Genomic DNA, 22,494 nt, shown 5'->3' on the forward strand with positions numbered 1-22,494 from the left:
ATTTTATTACAGGATGGATATCCGCGGACTAGCAATTATTGGTACACTGTTCACGTTGACTTGGATATCCGCGATGTGGTCAAGTGCGGATGATAAAACGCTCACTGGTTATATATTTTCCTTTATCATATCCATTGAGGTAATATTCATTTGGTCAAATATCTAGATTTTATACACTTCATGCGGAAAATCGACTATTGGCTAATGCATCAGTGAATGCTGATTACATAATTTATTGGTGCACACTTGAATGTCGTCACTTGTGATATCGTCAAGTATAATTCCTTCTCTGATTATGTTGAGACAATTAATTAAAGTAATGGAATTAATGAGAATTAGAAATATAGTTCTTTGAATTTAAGTCTGTCTACTTTCATTACCATCTGGCTACTGAAATCAGCCTATGCCACAAAAAATTGTTATATTTGATAAACGCAAGATACGTTATCATGGAGACATTTCAATTTTGAAAGCATTTGATATATTTGAAGAATGACGTATATTTTTTCTGTAGATTGTCCTTTCTGATACTAAAGGAAGGTGTTTATACGTTTTACAGGCTACGACGGTGTTTATCGTGTACTGTGCGTCAAATGCAGAGGTAAGTTGTAATCCTTGCTATGGTATTGACGGAAGCATTTGTAGGAACAGAGCTCTTATTAAGTTGGCTGCTTCAGCCTACATGTACTTGAAATTCTTTACAATGGTCATAGTTTTTGAATACTTTCAATTCAAGCTAACATTTTATTTTAATATTGATGGATTCCTGGCCTCTTGTGTCAATAAAGAATTTGCTGTCAACGTTTCTTTGACAATCGTATTGGGACATGGCATATGAAAATGCCCACTTTGACAATTCGAAAATCAAGGCTTATGTCCCCTTTAGTGCCTCTCCTTACTAAGACTGTATGTCACATTTTAGCGACCTCCGACTACAATAAAGAATGATTTATTTCGTGCCATTTTAAGGTAATAGCTGCAATACGAATTCAGTGTTGTAGCGGACTAAAGAAGAAAGCTTTAGCAGAGGAGCGAAAGAGAATGGAAACCCAGAAGAAGGATACTCTGAGGTACGCCCAGGAAGAGTTGGGTAAAGCGAGCAAAAGCACAAAAAATGGACTCCCTAGGAAGGTACCTAACAATGCACACAGCCAACACAGGGCGAATGGTTCAATTCCGGTGAGTCAATGTGTCACCGTCAACGTTATAGCTGATCGCATATAATAAAATATGTTTTTCTTGTCCGTGTAAGGATATTATGTTAATATCTTGCAAAAGAAACTAATATACATGAGATTACTGACAGTGGGCGACAAATATTGAACATTGAAAGAGATTCTGAGAATCATGTATTGAAGTTTGCTTTGGTAAACGACAAAAGCTTTTAATGTAGTTCAACTTACAGCACCTTTAGGACAAAGGTAGCTATATCCAGATGGTGATGCATGTTTCAAGTGTTTAAGTGAAATCATTTACCAGTAGAGAGGTTGTGCGTCTTCCATACAGCCGTGCAATCATTAAGTGTTGATGTAAGAGTACGGTTTGCCTGCCAAATGAGTGTTATTGGGGTTTGCAATTTTTTTGCAAAAGCTTGTTAAGATTTGCAAGTGACGGCATAGTTTAAAAGTATTATACCACGAGTCCAACGTTACCGCGTTAAAATAACCCCAAAGCAATATGAATCAACATTAGACGACTGTAAACTCAAAAATGTAGAAGGGATTTGTAGTTTGAATATGAAGGGGATTATATACCAAGAATAATGTACTTGAGCTCTTCAACTTGTAATTTTCTTTACTTTACAATAGTTCAATGAAACGAGTTAAAGCTAACAAAAGAAAATTTTTATCTATTTGAAACTTTAGAATTCTAAAAATCCGCGCATGCAGAAAAATATTCCACCGAGAATCACAAGGATGGATGAAGAAGATGAGGACATTATGGAAAGCCTGGTCTAATGGAGCACAAGTCAATCATTCCACTTTTAAATGCAATAAGAATACAAGGGTGCTGTCACGTTCTTTGAATTTCATGTTCTTCATAGCCAAGGCCATCGAGAACAATAACTGAAACTTTGACCAAACGCAATGCAGCAAGCAAGAATTAATTGACGAAGTAAATATATGTAACCATTGGTCTCTTTTGTGGATGATTCACTGCACAATACAAGTAAACGTGTCTTGTGAGAACAATTCATCCAATATGAGCAGAAAGTAGTCAAGTATCAAAAGAAGAGAGACCGTGTGTGACGGTAGACACCATGAGAAATAACGCACATGATAGTGCATAGCACTATACTAAATCCCAGTATATTAGCCATCTCATGGATTGGCTATGTTTTAGACCAAATCTATGTTCAACAATCATTGTGCCCTATTCAATCTATGGCATATTTATAAACGGCTAATGTGTGCCACTTCTTGCCCATCGATGCCTTGGTTAAGTCTACTTACATGTATAAGACATGCTTTTTGAATGTATGTTTTTCAGTCCGTAGTAACACAGATCCGTTACTATATTGTTTGTCAACATGTATGGACATGTTCTCATACAATATGATTGCAAAATTAAATATAAAAAAAAATAATTAAAATGTCATCCCCCAATATTCTTAGTAATTGGCAAGATAACTGAAAGAAAGTAGAGTCAGATTAATTTACAACAATCGTTAAATTCATTTACCTTTGTGTATAAATAAGACTTTAATATGCTGCACCGCAATAAATAAGGCACGGCAAATATTCCATGGTTATATGAACTGTTAATGTCATTCTTGCTAAATAGCGTATTCTTAAGGGAGTAGAACAAAACCTTGCAATTGGTATTGCTAAATATTTCTGTAGTGAAGACCACAAGCTTTATTTATTCCAAACGGTCGTACCCAGCGTTTTTACGAAGTTTCGCTCACATGACGAGAATATCCACTCTGCTTAAAAATTTGAGGTATTTTGTCCTAACTAAGAGGACCATAATATTTTATGCAAATCTATGTTATACAAACAAAGTTTTTCAATGTAGAAGCACATGAACGTTTTATAATGGATCAATAATCGAATTCAATACACACAAATAGTTAGCATATTAGAAACTTAAAATATCATTCACGCCGTATTCATTGAGGTTTAAACACAGTTTTATGATCCGGAAGGGTAACTATGTTTGACTTTACAACGTCTTTCGGCAGGCTGGAAGCTAATTTTATCATTTTACTTTGGTTAGTCAGAAAACGGGTTAAAGCGACCAATGCCACGATCAATACTCTGTGTATACCAATATCTCAACATTTCATTGTAGAGGATTTGTGTCGTAGTGCACATTGGTGTGTGTATTTACCAGGCATTTTGTGCAATTGTGGAGAAGTTATGACATATCACATTCTCTAAGGTGTCATGGTTATATCACTTATATCACAAAATACCGAGCGGGCAGGACTGTAACTGTTACGACAAGAAGACATTATTTTTATGTTTGCAAAAGAGAGAACTTACTCAATTGCAACCAAACACGAGGTATATATTTGGGAATACACATAAATTATTGGCAACTGTTTACTGGAGTTATGCTCTCTGGATTATGTAAGATAAACAATTTTTGTGAATAAGAGAACAATCAATAATACGCACTGCCTTAGTGAACAATGATATATGTCAACTTTTTATGTAGTTTATATGGCTACAAATATTTTACCAAAGACATCTAAGTAAATAGAATCCTAGCGTGCCTTTCCATTTTATAAGAAACCTTTGAACATACTTTATAAACTTAATCATTTTTTATTAAATAATTATTAACTGAAGAAAGAATATTCAGGATTAATCTTAGGGAGACACTATTAAAATGAATGTCTCTGTCACCTTTTTCAACATTTATAAAAACTTGATTTATTTGCATTTGCACACTGTATCGCAAAACAGAATATCTTCATCAAATATTGTTCAATTTGTAAATTTCTTTCACACGAGAAAGCCTGAATTAGATACCCTTTATGCAATAGAGCTTTGTTCGTAAATATTTGAATATTAAGCGTCCTTTTAAGGATTCAGCATTGATATTATTGTATGACCGTTAATGGAGACAATGCTGTAGGAAAGTATGCAAAAGGCAATCAATTTAAAGATAGAATACTTTAGAGGTAATAGAAAGGACAAGCTTTTACGTTAGTGATGAATATGCAAGTACTTGACCTTGTAAATATCCAACTTCTATTTTGATATTGTTCAATTACCTAGCCGATTCACGGAGATAAGGAGTGTATGTAGTCTAGCATGATAGTATTGTAGAACATGCAAGATTTAATCAGAATTACTGCACCTGTGTCATCTTTCGGCCTGCTAAAAATTACCTCACATATTTACATATCATAAATTAATAATATCGTGACTATAGTTACATATGCTTGTCTGATATTCCTAATTAGCTGGATTTAATGAAATCTGTGAATAGTCAAATTTGTTGCAAATGCTTTGTGTTGGCCTCAATTATTACAAAATAAGAAATATGCTTGGCAATCAATGTTGACTGTATTATCGAGCGGTAAATGAATCATATATTCATTTGGAGGTAGCATTGTGATACAATATTGAACAAGAATGGTAGAGTTATAGTGTTATTTACAAATTTACGTTGACATCAATTCTTCCTAGTATGTGTAATGGAATTAACTCAGCAACCTTATAAAGTACATAACATTCCAGGTTAGCGACAGTGAAACCTCATCTTTAGGATGCACTGGCAGCTTTATTTTGATACTTTCGTGGAGACATTACCAATTTTTGCACAACTCTTCTGCACTGTCTGCAGCGGTGAATAATTTAATGTGGCAGTAAAATGGTTTAAGGTAGAATGCGCCTTGGCGACATATCTTCAGACTCAAATTTTTACAATGTTTTACTTGTCTTGGCTCATTTTGATAACTTCAGAGTGAATCAGGTTCTCATAATCTCAATTTTGTGAAAATCGGAAATTCAATTATTGCCATGGATTTAACACAGTGATGGCGGCCATTCTCAATTTCAAACATCGGTAAATTGAAGGAAATTTGTTTCTCTGGTACGAAGATTTAAACCGTAACCCACGATTTTTATTCTTAATTTCTAAAGGTGATGGTTGAAGTTTTCTTGAGGGAATTTTAAGAAAAAAATCAATACTTCACTTTTTGGAGACAATTTTGAGCAAACGTTCAATTAAACGAAAATAATAGAGACATTATCAGATAGTCTAGATGATGGCTACTAATTTATATGTGATATAATATGATGTCTATCAAGTTATTACAAACGGTTTAAAAATACATACATTTGACATCAAAACAGGGTTCAAATACCAGAATATACTGATTTCAAGATTTGTTACAAAGTATACCATGTGAACTTAAATTGCAAATACAAATTAACATTTGGACAAGTGTTGTCTCTTAACACATATCTTTATTACTGCCGCTAGTGCTTATATTCTGGCACTTGATTGCAAGTTGTTTCATTGGTGGAAACGCAGAATCATTTTTACCATTCCTTGAGGATACTCAGCTCTAGTATCCACTTGTTGCAAATTATACTTTGTGAATTTATTACCATGCATGAAAACTATTTCTATCATTTAAATCACATTTTAACAGAACAGTAGCGAATCATATATATAGTGAAGGTACAAAGTGAGCGTTAATGTAATGCATAACACACACAAATACATATATATATATATATATATATATATATATATATATATATATATATATATATATATATATATAAGTCTGTCACATAAATTTAAACAAATGATAATCGATTTTACACTTTTTGAAATCTTTATCCGAAATGCAAAGAAATTACAGAGAGTATTGCACGTAATTTGATTAGATGTGATAGAATAACCTCCGTGACACAATGTGATCTGTTGACTATCAGGAATTCAGACAAATGCCAGTTTGTTATGATTTGACAGCTATACGTATGCTTGTGACTTTACAACCTTCAATGCCACATTTGCAAAATGAATAATACAAAAGTTAACAGTGCTCTTATTCTTCATTTATGCATGACAAGTTAATGTACATCTTTGTATAGTTCATTTCGATGATGGCGATTACTTATTTCAGTGATATAATTACTTGATATTGCAATAAAGTGTGCTATTTTCGGATTTGATTAAATGCAATTTCACAAAATATGGGATGGTGTTTGTCTTTTACTTTTTTCATATCCATAAGAATGAAATAAGTATCCCCAAGTCGAGAGTCAAGACAAACAGTTTGTATTCTGATCAGATCCTCATACATTTAAAGGCAAACAAAAGTGATTAGGAATTGCATGTTCCGGTACATCACAAAAGACAAATATTTACATGTATAAGCATAATTAATTGAAATCTCACAAAAATTACTGGCCACAAAAGTATGTACATTTTACCTATATATAAATGACTAATTGTCTGTAATTACTGTTTACCAAGTTTTGTCACATTAAGTAGGATCCAATCACAGAGTTAATTAAATACGAATCTGACTACCATAGTAAATCCTTTCACTGCAACCACTGGCATAAGTCTCGTGAGGAGATGATCCACCCTGCAGAGTAAGTACCAGGACCTATGATTTGTCACATTTCAACAATATGTCCAGGATGCAAATCGGACACAAATGACCAAACCACTTATACTATTGGCCTTGTAAATTCCACGTTCAAATTTGCATAATGTCCTTGACATTTACACATCTGAAGACCTGACCAATGTGTGAGGACCTTAGACCAAATATTTTGCTATTTATGCTTTGTTCTGTATTTTTCTGGTATGACCAGATGTCTTCTGTGCTGTCAAAGTTGATTAAATATGTAAATAATTAGCATATTCTATTACAGATACTTTCAAACTGTAAATTCTTTATTAATTATATTACCATGCCCTGCCTGTCGCATTTTGATTGGTCGAGCTGAACCACGTGACTGACCACAAATACACAGTGATGGTCTGTTTATATGCCCGTGAATATGAATAATAAGATTAACAACTCAAAGTATCGTAACTTTACAGCTCAAACGTAAATCATAATCAATCTCAAAATAAAATGGAGCACTTGTGGGCCAAGTTGAGATACTTTTTTCTGAAAATATTTCCAGATTTGCCAATATTTTATAGCGCATGACGTGTGTCGCGTATTGCTCAGTTCTGGGGCCCAGTTGTCGTTCGCTCCGAATGATTTTCGTAAATTTTGACGGTTTTCTCCGGTTCGTTGATAATGTAATGGAAATAACAAACTCCGCACCGACCATTAACGTTTATTTATGAGCGCGGGCTCGAGGAGAGCCAAATTAACGGGCTCGGCAAGCCTTGCCCGTTAAGTTTTGGCTTTCCTCTCGCCCATAAATAAACGTTAATGGTCAGCGCGTTGCCCGTTCTCTCTATAGTAAATTGAATCAGTGAGCGATTGCTACGTTTCGATATAAAAGCATTGTTCGTCAACAGTTTCAAGATTTGTTAATCTAATGATTGTGAACTAACAGGATAGAGTAAGCATTTTTTTGCCATGTTCTTCGTGTGTACAAATCAGAGAATTGTGCGAAAATTCACTGGCTTTGTTACATAAGAGAGCTGGCAAGTGCCAATCAAATCAACTTTCACCAGTTGAAGAACCAGCTTGCATAATTTTCACTCAAGTACTTTAAAGTAACCTGAAGTGACCTTTTGTGACAGCTGATATTATTGACATAATTTCAAAGTTTTGTTACAGATCTACCATGACTGCACAATTGTCTGGTACTGTCCTTGTATGTGTTTTATCTCCCCTGTGATCTACACCTTGAAATGATTGACAACAATATACTGATATCACTACAAAAGTAGATTGAGCTTTGCCCATTTATTTAGAAAATAATCTTGGGTCCAGAGTTGTACACATGATTGATATATTATTCACAAAGATTTTACTTTCCTTACAGTTGGAAAACACTCATAAAGTATTAAAATGTCTTGTTAACCATTAGTCTTTAACTTGTGGTAAGAAAGGTCTCTGCATTACTTGTATTTTCCTCATCAAAGAAGGCTTTTAAAAGAAACTGTTAATTAGCAAAGCCACTGCTCACTTTCTTCAGACAACCTGTTTAACACACAATTACTCCTTGACTGAAAAAATCAAAAGCATGACACAGACTGACCCAAAAAACTGATCGGGGAAATTGGAGTGGATGGAAAGTTCTCTGCTCGTCAATCTAAAAAAAATTTGATAGTATGCTCATTCATACTTATTAATATCATAAATCTATCTCTTAACTTTCTATTGACACGGATCAGAACTGTATGTCAACAGTGTTTGTTTCTTCTGCTTTGCTCAAATATATCAACGTCTTAGATAGTGAATAAATACTTGTTATTTGCCTCTTTCTACAATCACACAACAACTTTCAATTCTGTTTTCCTAATTTATCTTCAGTGAAGTGCTCCTTCTTCAACCTATTCCTTTGTTTCTGATCTGTAATTTGCATCTCTCTGCTTGAATTGGTTCACCTGCAACAAAACACAACAGTGTATCTCAAAGACCCATCACTCTTATCATTGCAAAAACATCATTTGCCATGACTGGCTGAGGATGATTTCACTTGATTTTCATCTTTGATCTCTGATTTTTGCAACTCATAAACAACTTCATCAAACAAAACTATCAAACAAGGGTGGAGGACCAAAAATTGCCCCATAAAATAGGTAACCGATGCCTAAACATCAATGGGATTTGCACTGACTTTGTTCAACATAATAAAAATTGCAATAATGTTTCAGAGGAGTCCCATTTTGTAACCTTTGGAAAATTACATATCAATGTACTGCAACATGCATAAGCTTTGCTTGTGATGAAAATGATGTGATTATCAGAATAGTTGATTAAAAGTCATTAACTGTCTATGGTGTAAGTTTGATTCTTCAAGTTTTAAAAATAGAACTTCTATATGACGATCATGAAAACACTGACATGTTGACTTACCTTTCACAAATACTTTCACCTCGTCTTTGTGAACCAGTTCAAACACTTCAGCAGTCTCTGCCTTTGTATCCATGGTGATTGTTACCATGGTTTCCTTGACCACTACGGTAAAGGAAGCTTCTAAGTAGTTAATCCCAGTGAAAGTAAGTTTGTCAGTTCCAATGGGCAGCACTGGATTCAGTTCCAGATAGTCGGAATGTATGCGGATACCTCCATATCCAAATATGATAGTTTGTAGGAAGCCTCCCATACCTGTGATGAAGTTGTATGCACCACTGCCGTCTGCCACTTCAGTCCAAGTCTGTTGACATGGAAAGTGTGAAAATGATGATGTCATTGCTATGTCTGTACAAACTCTTATTAAATCAGTGAGTCTAGAAGTGTGATTTAATTCTTTTACAAACCCCTGTCTAAAGTCTTGCTCATTCCACTCTTGTGTCACAACTAACCGTCGCCTTTCTATAAAACTTGTATTGTATGTTCTTAACATATATATATATATATATATATATATATATATATATATATATATACACACACATATATATACACACACACACACACACACACACACACACACATATATATATATATATATATATATATATATATATATATATATATATATATATAAGTGCACAGGAAATAACACACCATGCCTAACTTGCCCAGGTCAGTCTCATTGACACTGTATGAGTGCTGCCAATGTCAAAGAATATGCGAGTAATTTCTTAAAGAATTCAGAATTTTATCCCATGACTTGTACCAGATCTGTCAGTGAACTACCATAACCAGCTGTGTGATTTTTTTTCCTTTGGGTACTGCCATGGCAACAGGTATGAAAAATGATTGTATAGAACAATAATTTTATACCTAGTGTTGAATTTCACTGCCCCAAAAGGGATTTCAAAAGGTTTTGCAAATTTTACTCCTACAAGAAATAACAGTAATGTTGTCTGACAGTATACCTTTGCAAAACACAACTTTCAGACCTATATATCTGAATGTCTTTAGATGCATGGCGATATATCCAGACACATAAACTAGATTCTGATAAAAGCATGACATAGGGGAACAAAATGTACCAGTGTATACATGACAATGTCTTTACAGCACAGTACACTGTTATATCACACAGTACTGTTTCAGCTCTGCGCCAACTTAAGTTATACTTTATACACAGATTTGTACTACAGGTTTATCACATAAATGTAGCAATATGGATAAACGGCATTTTTCCTGCATGGCTTCTACACGTAGGCATATTAACCCTTACAACTCAAATTCTCTGTAAACAGGTCCACTCTCACCTTTAATTACCATGCATTTTGGCCAAACCATGAAAGGGGTAAACCTGCCATAGAGGGCAGTATTACCTTCAATGGTTCCTGTATGTTGGCACAGCATCACTGAAACATGGCACTAAAAACCTGCCATAGAGGGCAGTGTTACCTTGAATGGTTCCTGTATGTTGGCAAAACATCTCTGGAACACATCATTGGCTTTCTTGTACTCTGCCAGCTCTAACCAACCAATAGCAAACATGCTCCATGTCATGGCTGGGCCCCATTGGTCAGTGACCTTATCATAATTGACAAGGTCATTTCTCCTGACATCAGCTGGCATATCGTAATTCAATGGAAATCCTAACAGGATAACATCTGCTTGCTTCACTTCAGTGCCTGCAGATAGAGCAATACTGTCATACAGTAGCAATAGTTCCATGTGTGTGTATACATGAAAAAATAAATCACTTCAAGTACAAATCAATAACATCTGTTACTTTTATAACATGCCTCGATATGAGTGCAAATCAGTGCATTGATTTGAATAGGAACATCCGGGACGGTAGCGGGCCGGTGAACGATGTACTCACCGGTTTGCATGGTTACCCGGTCCAGTGAAGCCGTTTGACGTTTTCGACGTCAAAGTAGACGCTTAGCGCTAGATGTAAAATATCCGTGCGCGCACTTCTATTTTGACTTTCATTAAAATCTGTTTGATGCCGCGAAGAGGCATGTAATAAAAATATTATTGCCTGCATACATTGGTGTATGTGCCTTTGCAGCAGGAGACAATTTGCCCTCCTGGTGTCGGGCACATAAACTCATGTATTCAGGCAATAATATATAAAGTTTCATGTCTCTCGCAATCAACACAGATGGGAAAATAATGCTCTGTGTTTGGCATTGAACACTGTAATTTCCAATGAAGACATTTATATATATATATCTTTATATACATATCATATATATATATATGTGTGTGTGTGTGTGTGTGTGTGTGTTTATGCGTTTGCATGTATTTTTCAAATGGATGCAAGTTTGCATAAATCATTTTTGTTAGAGGCTATGCTGTTAGGGACATAAAACTCATAACTTTCATCCTTTGATGTTTGTACTTCACTACCTTCTTTCCAGGAAGTATGAGGGAGTGCGAGGTCAAAGGTGATGAGTATAGTTTACTCTGCTGTTGTTTTACTTATCCATTATGCATTTGAAGACTTACCAAGTGTGTAGCCATCAAACTCTGGATGGTATCTGTTGACATCATCAAATGGAATATGCAAATTATCAGCAATTGTCGACCAGTGGCTGGTTACGTCATCAGCTCTTCCGATCAATTTTGCGGCAAAATATGGAAGCTGCAGGCTGATCTTAGCAACCACATTTGTGTACACAGAATTATCAACACATCTATGATACTCATCAGGGGGCATCACTCCTAGATAATTAAAATACATCATCAACATTAGTCATGAACAGAATTATCAAGACATCTATGATGGTCATCAGGGGGCATCACTCCTAGATAATTAAAAAAAAAATTAACATTAGTCATGAACAGAATTATCAACACTATGATGCGCATTAGGGGGCATCACTCCTATATTATCAAAATATATCATTAACATTAGTCATGAAAAGAATTATCAACACATCTATGATGCTTATCAGGGGGCATCACTCCTAGATAATTAAATACAATATCCATATTTGCCATGAACAGAATTATCAACACATTTCTGAAACTTATTAGAAAACTATTATCAACAAAACCCAAATACAGTAACAATTTGTATGGATGCTGTAAAAAATGAATTCATACTAATTTCACATTTACCTTTAATAACATATTTTCCTGTCACCTGATCCAGTTCAACTCGACTTTCCCAGAATTCAGCAATACTGGTGATCAGTTGCCATCCGCCATCTTGATTTAGGAAGTCTACATCTCTGGTCACTGATAAATACTGCCACACTGCCAATGCTATGTCCCCTGTGATGTGTTGCTCATAGTCTGCATAGGGTGCACCTGGACATACTTCAATACCTAGAGGTGAGGGAGGGATGTATACCAACAAAAACTTGAACATCATTGAACATACATTATCTGTATAAAATATAATAACCAAGTAAAGCTGTCTGTCCCACAATTTGTATTGTCCAGAGAGGTCTCTTGAATTTACCATAGATGTGCAATCATGTAACAGAAAACAAGACAAGCAAATGTTTCTCAACATTACAAGAAAAATCAGATTATCCACTGACTGAAGAGTATTCTTTCTGATTCAAGAAAGTATAAAAAGTTACACAGTGTAATTTGTGGCTGAATCAAGGAAATTTCTAGATTTTCTTGCATTCACAATTGTATAGTACACAAAATATATGTAAGATGTGTCCTTGAAATAATAACCTGAGCCATAACACACATTCCAATAAAGAACTTTTAATCCATTAATGCACTCATAACATAGAATTTTATGCCTGATGTGTTGTTTGGATAGCATTGATGGTATTGTTTAGAAGCTGTGCTGAACTTTGCTGACAACAAGTAATACATCACCAAAATTTCATACAATTCTGTCTTGTTTTGAATATATAAAACATTTTCTAAACAATGGTTTTACCATGTGTGCAAGGAAACACAATCATTATGACCTGTATTTCATTTGCACCAGATACACATTGAAATTCAGTGAATACAGTGGATTATGTGGTTCTATTCTATACAGGAGCATGCTGCTTGGCCAAATAGACCTTCCATAACTATATATGTGTATGGATTTACAATATATCCTTAATCAATAATTTCAAAATGTTTATGTATAAAATAGATTTACACAAGTGACTTTTATTCTCACCTGAATAAGCACTCTCCCATGGAAACATAGCTCCCTTGTAACCATGGCTACGTGCTTTACTCTTTGCTGCCTCTAAATTTCTAACCCGATACATCAGCATCATCTTTGCTAACGATGGATGGAAAATCAACATCGCTGGATACATCCAGGTTTCCATATCCCAGAAGACGTGGCCGTTATAGTCATCATCATGGGTTTTGCCTCCTGTTGCTAAGCTACCAGGGCTCAACCCATAGAAGATGAAGTCTGCTGGTTTCACTGTGAGGGGCGGGAGTGAACTCAGAATGTAATACATGCTAGCATGGACAGCTTTGGATAATGTCAAATTACCGTCTACATGGATGCATCCGTGATTCCATTTATTTTCCCAGGCTTCGACATGGCTGTTCTTGAGGCCAGTTCCTTTCTCAGCCAAGTCTCTGCCAATCTCAAACAACTCCACAGCCTGGCTTTTGTTCAGAGACAGTGAGGTGACTGAGGTCCATGTTTGGCTCTGAACTGTGCCTTGTAGAGTCAATTCACTTGGTATCTGATTGGTGTACAGGTGAAACTCTGGATGGCCACTGGTGGCGCTCTCTGCAGTCAGAATTCTACCATGCATGTATCTGCAAGTGACACATAAATACAATTTGGAAATGGGGTGAGTCTTATAGACACACTGACTGAAATTTGATTTTAAAAAAGATTGATGACACTGCAACCTATGGTAGTTTTTGTCACCCTAATTGGGATGAGGATATCATGCCATACATTTGTCATATTAATGAGGACTGTGTCAAAGAACATGAATTGGTTCACCTTTTTTGCCGCCATGGTTTAGCCCAAACCTATTGTTATCAAATGCTGAGCTTTGACATGAATTAGGGGAATTAGGGGAATTACATGTAGGGCTGAACATGTTGAAGTGACATGGTCTTTTTTGTGACATTTTTTTCAACATATGATTTTGATGACAACAGTCTACATATGACTCTGACATTATTGGTGAATCATAGCATGGAGGATTAATGGTAGTTTCTGAAAACCTCAATTCATCAATTTCAGATATTTAGCAGATGCACTCTGAAGATGAAATTGTTCTAATTAATACTTTGTGAGCAAATTCAGCGGTATACTCAATGGGTCGAGAATGTGTCCATACTCCCTAGTTTTGACTATGAGAGTGCTGGTGACAAACACATGAATTCAGAACTTATAACAGAGTAGTCAATAGTAACGCAAATTTCTTGAAATTATTTATCATATTTTATTGATTTTGCAAACTTCTATGATTTAAAGGTGGAATATTGACCTTTGCTAAGCCAATAAAGTGTTTAAAATAGTTTCAGAAAGGACAACAAATCTTTAATACATTTGTAAACACACACCTAGTACCTTCCTTGTTGATATACTAATGTCAAGATCTGGTGACGTAGGCTTGAAGTGATCTGTAACAGTGACAGTGATTGGTTCATCACAGTTCTTGTTTCTGTGTATGCTGATTTCACTGACCAATAGCTGGGTGTATAACTGATGTGCATAGATGCAATGACAGACTGAGAAATCTGCTGTCCTTATTTGATGTGTGAAGATTCCTGATAAAGGAAAAGCAAAAACCACTAAAATAAATAAATAAGAAATACATACACACTTAAAAGCATGCATAACTCTAGGACAAGAATGACTAATATACATTCACCCTTATTTTTATACTTATCTTCCATATATTTGTTGTTCGATGATGGATCAGTGAACAATATAATAACAGTAAAGTTTGTGGTCCCTGTAAGCTTCCAGACTAATCACTGGTAACCTAGGGAGTCATAGAGTCAGGTATAGGGGTAGAGTACAAAGTTAGAGGGCCCATTAGAAATCATCTAAAGGTTAGCATCTAACTACTCATCTGTATTTGTACAAGAGTAAGTATTAAAGTTGAATTCAATATTGACAGCAATGTGGACTTCCATAGCACAGCACAAGGTGGTCAATAATCAGGACACAGAACAGTGACACAGCAAAGTTTGAAAAATTAAAAGACCAGTGACAAAAATACACATGCCGGTTGAACAGACTTAAGTGTTTAAGATTATACCCGAGGGAATGTGATTCACAAAACATCACATTCGGAGTTCAGATTGGTAATTTGATAAGTCACTGCTCATCATTCTCATACACATCACTGTACGGAGAAACCTTGTTTACATGCACATCATTGCACTGTGAAACCATGTTTACCAATATGCTCTGAAATAAACATTCCAGATTTCATTATTATTAAGTTTCTTTTTCCGAAGTCAAAATTGATTAACTTATATATTTCTCATCTCATTTATTTACACTATATGTTTGTTTAGCATGAGCTTGTTAGTTGCAAGAGACATGGATATCTGATCTCCTTGGGTTTTGAACACAAAACTTACCTTTTTTCACATCCAGTGCAAAGGTTTCATTTGTGTTGTTACTATGGCAACATGTCTTCATTGATACCTGCATATTACAGGGACTTGGTATCTTAGCTCTGTGTGTGGTGTTACCAGCTCCATTGAACAGACCATTCATGTACAGAGTGTCACTGTAGACAATGGTTGCTAGGTAACCGTTTCCCACTGATGCCATGTAGCGTTCATCACTGGGTAGCCTGGAGGAGGTAGAAGTGATCATAAAGCCATGAACTCATTGAAAGAGGGAAGGGAGGGGGGTTAGCTGGTTGCCTCAGATATCGCCCTATGAATGGCTTCGTCAGGTGTTAGTCTACTATGCAGACACAAAAAAATACATCATTGTAGGTGGGTGACACTGCCTCCATGGTTTTACCATGGATGTAGTATCGCTCCTACATAATGTTAGATAGTGTGCGCCCCGAAAGTCAAGGCACGGTTCCTGGCCACATTAATCAACAGTCTTCGTCGTAAACCACGCGCCTCTTTACACGGCAAAAGCTCAGCTCTGGCTCGGGACACATTAATCAACAGTGACTTTTGGAGTCAATAGTGTTATATGGTTTGGAAAGTTGGAGTGAAGTAATAGCCTTTAGGTCCACTGTTTTTAATGGGTCATAATGTGTCAACCTCAGAGACTTGTCTTGACTTCGGCCACTGAAACTCCAGCGACATACATGTATCCTACTTCAATCAAGCACACTTTTCTAAATAATTGAAATGGGAATTGAGAAGAATTGTGTCCGTAAAAGTATATTTTCAGAATTTTTACAAGTCAATGTACTATGTAGAGGCAGCAGAAAAAAACAAAAAACATTCTGCTCCCATCGGTAAAAACATATTCTCCCGCTGATTACACAATTTGACAAATCAAATTTTGCATTTGCCTATGCCGCTCCAAAGAAGGCACAGGGCATAGTAGACCATGGGCCACATTCAAAACACAAACTGATTATGTCATATCTGCCATAGACAAAGCGTAAGCCATTATCTGCAAGAATTACGGGGTTGTTTTATGCGGTTTGGACCGTCGAGGTGTCGACTTCCGTATTGGCCCCTTATTACGGAAGTCAACGTCGTCGCGACGGCCAAAACTGCATCAAACGACCCTTCTCAGGCTTCAATTATTGCAGCTTAGGAATTGTTGAAGTTTGTCGCAAAAACTTTCCCCGGCGATTCGATGATGGATCGGTGCAATCCCTCCACAAAAGTGACCGTGATCGGCGATAGCCAGGCTTGGGGTTTTGTTCGGTATGACCCCGTCGGATTAGCTCGTGCACACGCCAGGTTGTCATACTTACGTGCTCGTCTTGAAGACTGTACATTCGGATGCAACGTCTCTAACAGGACCAACGTCCATCATTATCGCACAACATCAATGACTTAGACCCGCTTCATACAATCCAGGACACTCTGCCCGTGACTGCCCGAGAGAAAATGTGGTCCATCTGCACTTATTTTAGTCAAAAACAGATGGTGCCGACTTATACGGAGCACAATTTGCAAAAAGTAGAGTTGCCTTAGTGTTCAACTGGCCATATCCCCGGCGATTTCGGAACCCGGAAGAGAAAACGCATTGACGTGCAGCTTCACTAGGAGGTCGCCATCTTGTTTACAAGCAGATCATACCATTTAGTACACGGGTAAATCAGCCTGACAGTGACATTGATTGTGAGACTATATTGACCACAGACCTTTGGAGGGTTTATGTATTGACGGATAAATGTACCGATTACCATAGTGGTAGCGATTACCATTGAAATCACCTCTCTCTCTCTCTCTCTCTCTCTCTCTCTCTCTGATGTTTTATGTGTCTAAGTTTATTATTGTTCAACAGTATGCAATATCTGGAAATCCGGTCACGACATGCGACATGCGACCTGCGACTTCAAAACTGCGACCTGCGACCTGCGACTTTGGCAATTAGACCTAGGTGTAACCTGCGACTTCACAACAGCGACCTGCGTCCTGCGTGTTTGTCAAACTGCGACCTTGCGGTCACGTAAACTGTTCATTCCTTTAAAAGTTAACAACAAAATGGGCGTTTAAACGCCAGTATCGCCACAATTATTGACGCTTCGTAATAAATAGAAGTCGATGATAAGAATCAAATAATAATGTGCTGTTGGATGACCTTCGCAACGAGAAGTGAAAAGGGACAATTTGAAAAAAATAAGTCTATAAGTTAAAAAAGTTCACAGAACATCCAGAGCTTAAAAATCATACGCAAAACACACAGCTAGCAGGCTATATACTTTTAATTTAGTAATTTTTACGAACTGTGTAGTTCTGATTTAATTGTTGTCAAATTAAATCCTGACAATGAAAAGGCGACACTTGCGCAGTGCAGGTTGCTACTATCGTACGAATAACTGTGAAGTAGGAACACGCCTTTTACGCAGTCTCCCCGCTCTATACAGAGAACCGCATAATATGTAAAGCACAGTTCTCTACATAACATGTAAATACACGCTCTCCATGAAACTACAGCCAAGGCAAGTAGAAGAAGAGGTATTAATCACAATAACGACAACGCAAACACACCTTATGACCTCACATGACCTCCCGTGTCACTTACTTTAGTTCACGGTACTAATAACGTACATGTAGGCCTAAAAACGTTCTATTTATACAGGACGCTAAATTTTAGATGACGTGTAATGTTGGCGACCTCCAATTCTTATTTCCCCAGATTCTGAAGGATTCTATGCATGATTTTATCAAATCATCGGCTACAACATTTTAGTTTCTTACTATCTAATTAGTTCTTTTATCGCCAATCGGATAACTTTAGCTCGTACCGCCGTACTATAACAAACTCTGGTTTAGTCGTCAATTTATGTGGCTGTCAGTGCGGTAACATTGATGCAGTACTTAAGGTAGTATGCTGCACCTCGACATTGAAAAATAAAACGTTTGCTCAAGTTTCCTCAATTAAATTTGCAATCATCTAAAAAATATTTGCTGATTTTTAAAATTTAAAATGGCGTCCATCTCAATATTAGCTCTGTAGGAAATAATAAACATTTTTGAGTTTTGAACTGTAAAAATGTGAGAGCTCCGAAAATCTAGCTGCTCCCCGATTTGCATTAAGCTAAGTAAGGAAGGCGCATGTTTCATTTTTGGTCTTGTTTATCTGATTCAGGTTAATGGAGCCTTGGAATATGAGCTACCCAGCCAATCACGAGAAACGCTATGTATGAAATACACAGGCTCTATTGTATAGATTCACGCCCTCCTTGAAACCACAGGTCAGTTGTTGAAGTACTCGTCTAGCTAGGTATCAGACACAGCTGTCCAGCGTGACTAGACCTATACAAATGCAAAGTAGAAGTATTTATCACTGTGATATTGACGACAATGCAAACAGACGCAATCTCATGACCTCACATGACCTGTATGTAGCACTCCAAAGTACATGGTACTGATAACGTGGACATTGAACTGTAGCCAAGGATTCCTCTCTCACGCAAAAACAAAGTTACGATTATACGAGGGCCTATAATGTGCATGCACCAACTCACGGCCGATGTTTGTTTTCTGTCTCCTCTCCGGGTCTCCTCTGAATCGTTTCTCGTACTGGCTCTGCAATCGCTTCCCTAGTCACCAGTGGCAATAATCAAACAACACTTTTTAGGCATCAAACGAGTTGTGCAGTTGTTGACTTTACTCTTAAGTCACTACTAGTCTGAGGTTGTCGTTTGGGACACGTTTCTACGATATTTGTAGATCAATTACGACAGCTAGCTACATAGACCCAACCACAGTCAAAACACGGTTACGACTCATTCCAAGGCACCGATTGTTCACAGAGCGTAGACACACAAACTGTTAATCGACACTCCTGTCAAAATGGATTACTTGATGCATATGCTCCTCGCACAAGTACTGACCCGCAATATTTCTCAAATACCCAGTAGCAGTCACCAAAAACAACATTATAGGCTGTTTTCAGAATGGCGAGGATTAATTTAAGGCGATACTTGAGGATTCAAATTGCTAAGCAGCGGTTGGTAAGGGTAATTTCCAAAATCAATCAAAACGCAAAGTTTTCATGGTTTTCTTTGCACAATAAAGATTTACAGAACCATACAATTCCACAAGACGAAGGTTTGTCACGTGATTTATCAGTGACGTCACTCATATACAAATTTTCAAAGCTCGACTTTAAAACGTTTCAGCTCCTACAAATTTGCACCAAATTTTCCAAAATTTCAGAATGTAACACATGAGACACCTGTTTAGAGCCCATAGCATGGATTAGGCTATCTGTTCAAGTACAAACAGGTTTTTGAACAGGAATAGGATATCGACTGTGTCATTGGGTTTTACGGTGATATCTCATGAATTGTCCTGAATTTTTAGAAACGAAATGCTTATCTATATTCTCACCTATGACTTAAATAATCATACAAAAAAACTTCTAAATTGGTTTACAATAGAGAGAGTTGAAATATTTTGAGCATTTTCAAAATACCAAGAGTCGAAAATCAATAGAAAACAACGGAACGGTAAGATTGTCCACGTGAAAACGTGCGCGTTGGAACTTGCCAGCTATAGCAACCAAGGCGCGCTTTGAATCCTTCGGTATCGTCTTAAAGAAGTGTGCTTACTCCAATTATTGCATTGTCAAAGATCAGAGTTTAATACAGCCACTGGTTAAAATGTGACTAATTAAGAGCAGGTATTGTGTGCGACCATGCTCCAACGCTATGGTTGTGTTCACTCACTTAAACAATCGCCTTCTTTGATAAATGTTTGATTACTCTGTCATTTATATCACTGCCAAAAGTGTCCCGTTTTCTGAAATAAATCAGAACATCGATTTAGCAACGCCTTCTTGGTTCTGGTTACAGTACACAGTAAACATTTACTTCTAATGGCTCGTCATGCACGGGCGCTTCAGGACAACTGGGAACACAGCCTTGGTTACCCAGACTGCTTTGCAGGGCCCCAGAGCAGTCTGGGTAACCGACACTACCGAACTTACAGTACGGAAACTGCACAGCTTTGTGCATCAGTGTGTAGCAGCATCCAAAACGTCTGTATACGCTATAATTCATCAGCATCATGTCGAGTAACAGTCGTAGGGGAAGCACTGACAGTGGAGACACCAGCAGCGGTGACGAATACACTGAACGTGATCGGCAGAGAATTTCTGCTGAAGTTGACGCCGCCATTGCGGGCGGAGTCATGGGAGCTTCCGCATTTGCAACGGGTCACCAACCCGACGACAAGGACAATGAAGACAAGCCAAAGACTGACCACGGTGGTCAGTCTGCTGACACTTCTACACGTCCAAGTAGATCGTGGATAAACCCAAAGAAGAATGGAAAGAAAGACAGACCAAAGTAAGTGCATTGATGTCCGGTATACAATGTAAATGAAATGTAGGTCACAGTGTAGCCCTTGATATCGTACGTTATACAATTACAATGTTTGAATGCAACCACTTGGCGTACTTAGAGTAACGAAGTTATAAGCTTTTTTGGCGGAGTTACAGACAATACTTGGTAAAACTAAATTATAAAGCACGCCCACTCTTTAAAATACAAATACTGAACACGGTATAATATTTTAAATACTTTTTAGGATTTGTTTAGGTCTGCGATTAGAGAAAGTCAAATTACTTAACGAGAGTACCATGGATTCTCCACCATTGCAGAGTAGACACAGTGACACAACTAACCTATTATTGTCATAGCCCCAGCAATTGTGTTCATGACTTTGAAACTACTATCGAAATCGATAGAGTTCAACAAGAGTTTGCAGTGCAATAAATCGCTAGCAAACGCTCCAGAATGACTCTGGCATGGGCATGTTTTAACTTGCCAGAGTGTTTTCAGCCAGCCGCTGAGTATTTATTAATTACAGTTTATAGGGAGCTCTTGGTATCAACAGACTATTTTTGTGGACTGAAAGCCAAAATTTTTAATAATATCAAACGTTCTCTCTCGTTAAAAGTAAGACTTGATAGACTTTATGACTTTACAGCCTTCTTCTTGCGAACATCATTTGTAATGCGCTAGAGTAATAACCTTCACTATTTGACGGAAGTAGTACGTCAGTGAAAGGAAGTAGACTTACCGAATGAAGTGTATGATCCGTTTGAAGCTTTTAACATTTATAAATCACTCTGTCTATATGTTATCTCCACGACGAATCCACGGTTATACTTTTATTGAAAGTCGTTGACACTTTCTTGCTTTTAATGAAACTTGAAGATTACAAATAAATAAATATTCAAATATGAGTCATACAAGAACAGCTCGTATTGTGCATTTTCACCTGCCACTTTCCATGGGTTTTCCTTATGGTCATTGACTGAAAAGTCCAGTTGATTTTCGCGTATTTGAGATAATATTTTGAATGTGATACTTTCTAATATTTGTCATTCGCGCATTTATTGAGCTATTTGATTTTGATCGCAAAAATTAGCACGTTTATGTTGAAGATTTATGTTCTAAATATTGTGTATAGCAGATTGTTTCTAATAAGAAAATGCAATCATTTATATGATAGTTTATTTGTGAGACAGCTACCTTGGCTAAAGACTTTTAATCATTGTAAGCACGCTTTTGTAATTGAGAGCCATGATTTGATGTACACATATTGGAAGATAATTACATGCACATATCAATTAAACAATGTAACGCGTATTATAAAATAAATCAACAGTACTGACCAAAGAACTGGGAGCTACAATTTTAAACCATCACGGGTTCTAGTCTTGAGTGGAGTCTGTTTTAACAGCAGTATTAGGTGCCATATGGTACTGTACCATTTACTACTGACGGGAAGTAAACGTGATATACACCTTTCTACAAATTGATCAAGTGTGCACGGAAACCAAGCATATAACAGTGGCAAAAATGGGATGCTTTCAGAAATCATATGTGAAAATGTTCAAAGACATTTATCCTTGCTTTGGGGATACAATTTATAAAGCCCAATATGGCTGTCAA

General features: G+C 36.8%; 4 protein-coding genes across 4 annotated transcripts in view; 2 read left to right on the top strand and 2 right to left on the bottom strand.

The window, feature by feature from the left end:
* The window catches only part of LOC139129641 (uncharacterized), a 59,443-nt gene extending 56,882 nt beyond the window's left edge, over positions 1-2,561 (top strand). The window contains exons 42-45 of the mRNA XM_070695304.1: positions 13-139; positions 560-601; positions 970-1,179; positions 1,866-2,561. Of these exons, the coding sequence (XP_070551405.1) occupies positions 13-139; positions 560-601; positions 970-1,179; positions 1,866-1,958 (472 nt within the window). The 3' untranslated portion in view covers positions 1,959-2,561. The remainder of the gene's footprint in view (positions 1-12; positions 140-559; positions 602-969; positions 1,180-1,865) is intronic.
* A 5,260-nt stretch (positions 2,562-7,821) lies between these two features.
* Positions 7,822-17,160, bottom strand: LOC139129643 (protein-glucosylgalactosylhydroxylysine glucosidase-like). The gene is made up of 9 exons (XM_070695306.1): positions 16,831-17,160; positions 15,512-15,729; positions 14,480-14,686; positions 13,113-13,717; positions 12,092-12,301; positions 11,477-11,692; positions 10,421-10,650; positions 8,969-9,269; positions 7,822-8,496 (listed from the first exon to the last, which is right to left on the bottom strand). The coding sequence occupies exons 4-9, from the start codon at positions 13,711-13,713 to the stop codon at positions 8,438-8,440; spliced, it is 1,617 nt and encodes a 538-aa protein (XP_070551407.1). The 5' UTR covers positions 13,714-13,717; positions 14,480-14,686; positions 15,512-15,729; positions 16,831-17,160; the 3' UTR covers positions 7,822-8,437.
* Positions 14,257-16,892, bottom strand: LOC139127957 (protein-glucosylgalactosylhydroxylysine glucosidase-like). Its single transcript, XM_070693810.1, has 4 exons — positions 16,831-16,892; positions 15,512-15,729; positions 14,487-14,686; positions 14,257-14,277 (listed from the first exon to the last, which is right to left on the bottom strand). The coding sequence occupies exons 1-4, from the start codon at positions 16,890-16,892 to the stop codon at positions 14,257-14,259; spliced, it is 501 nt and encodes a 166-aa protein (XP_070549911.1).
* A 3,329-nt stretch (positions 17,161-20,489) lies between the features above and the next one.
* LOC139129642 (uncharacterized) overlaps positions 20,490-22,494 on the top strand; it is a 34,528-nt gene continuing 32,523 nt past the window's right edge. Inside the window, exon 1 of the mRNA XM_070695305.1 lies at positions 20,490-20,880. The gene's annotated coding sequence lies outside the window, so the exon portion shown is untranslated. The remainder of the gene's footprint in view (positions 20,881-22,494) is intronic.

This window comes from Ptychodera flava, chromosome 3 (assembly GCF_041260155.1).
Source record: "Ptychodera flava strain L36383 chromosome 3, AS_Pfla_20210202, whole genome shotgun sequence".
NCBI lineage: Eukaryota > Metazoa > Hemichordata > Enteropneusta > Ptychoderidae > Ptychodera > Ptychodera flava.

Bases quoted from the DNA above. Each gene is read 5' to 3' on its own strand.
- LOC139129643 (XM_070695306.1), bottom strand. From the start codon at position 13,713: ATGCATGGTAGAATTCTGACTGCAGAGAGCGCCACCAGTGGCCATCCA. The intron at 11,693-12,091 runs GTAAATGTGAAA...TTAATTATCTAG, and splicing joins AGGAAAATATGTTATTAAAG to GAGTGATGCCCCCTGATGAG. The intron at 10,651-11,476 runs GTAAGTCTTCAA...CTCTATCTGCAG, and splicing joins GTTTGATGGCTACACACTTG to GCACTGAAGTGAAGCAAGCA.
- LOC139127957 (XM_070693810.1), bottom strand. From the start codon at position 16,892: ATGATGGACGTTGGTCCTGTTAGAGACGTTGCATCCGAATGTACAGTC. The intron at 15,730-16,830 runs GTAAGTATGACA...TACCTCCTCCAG, and splicing joins ACAGTCTTCAAGACGAGCAC to GCTACCCAGTGATGAACGCT. The intron at 14,278-14,486 runs GTACTAGGTGTG...GTTTGTCACCAG, and splicing joins TTAGTATATCAACAAGGAAG to CACTCTCATAGTCAAAACTA.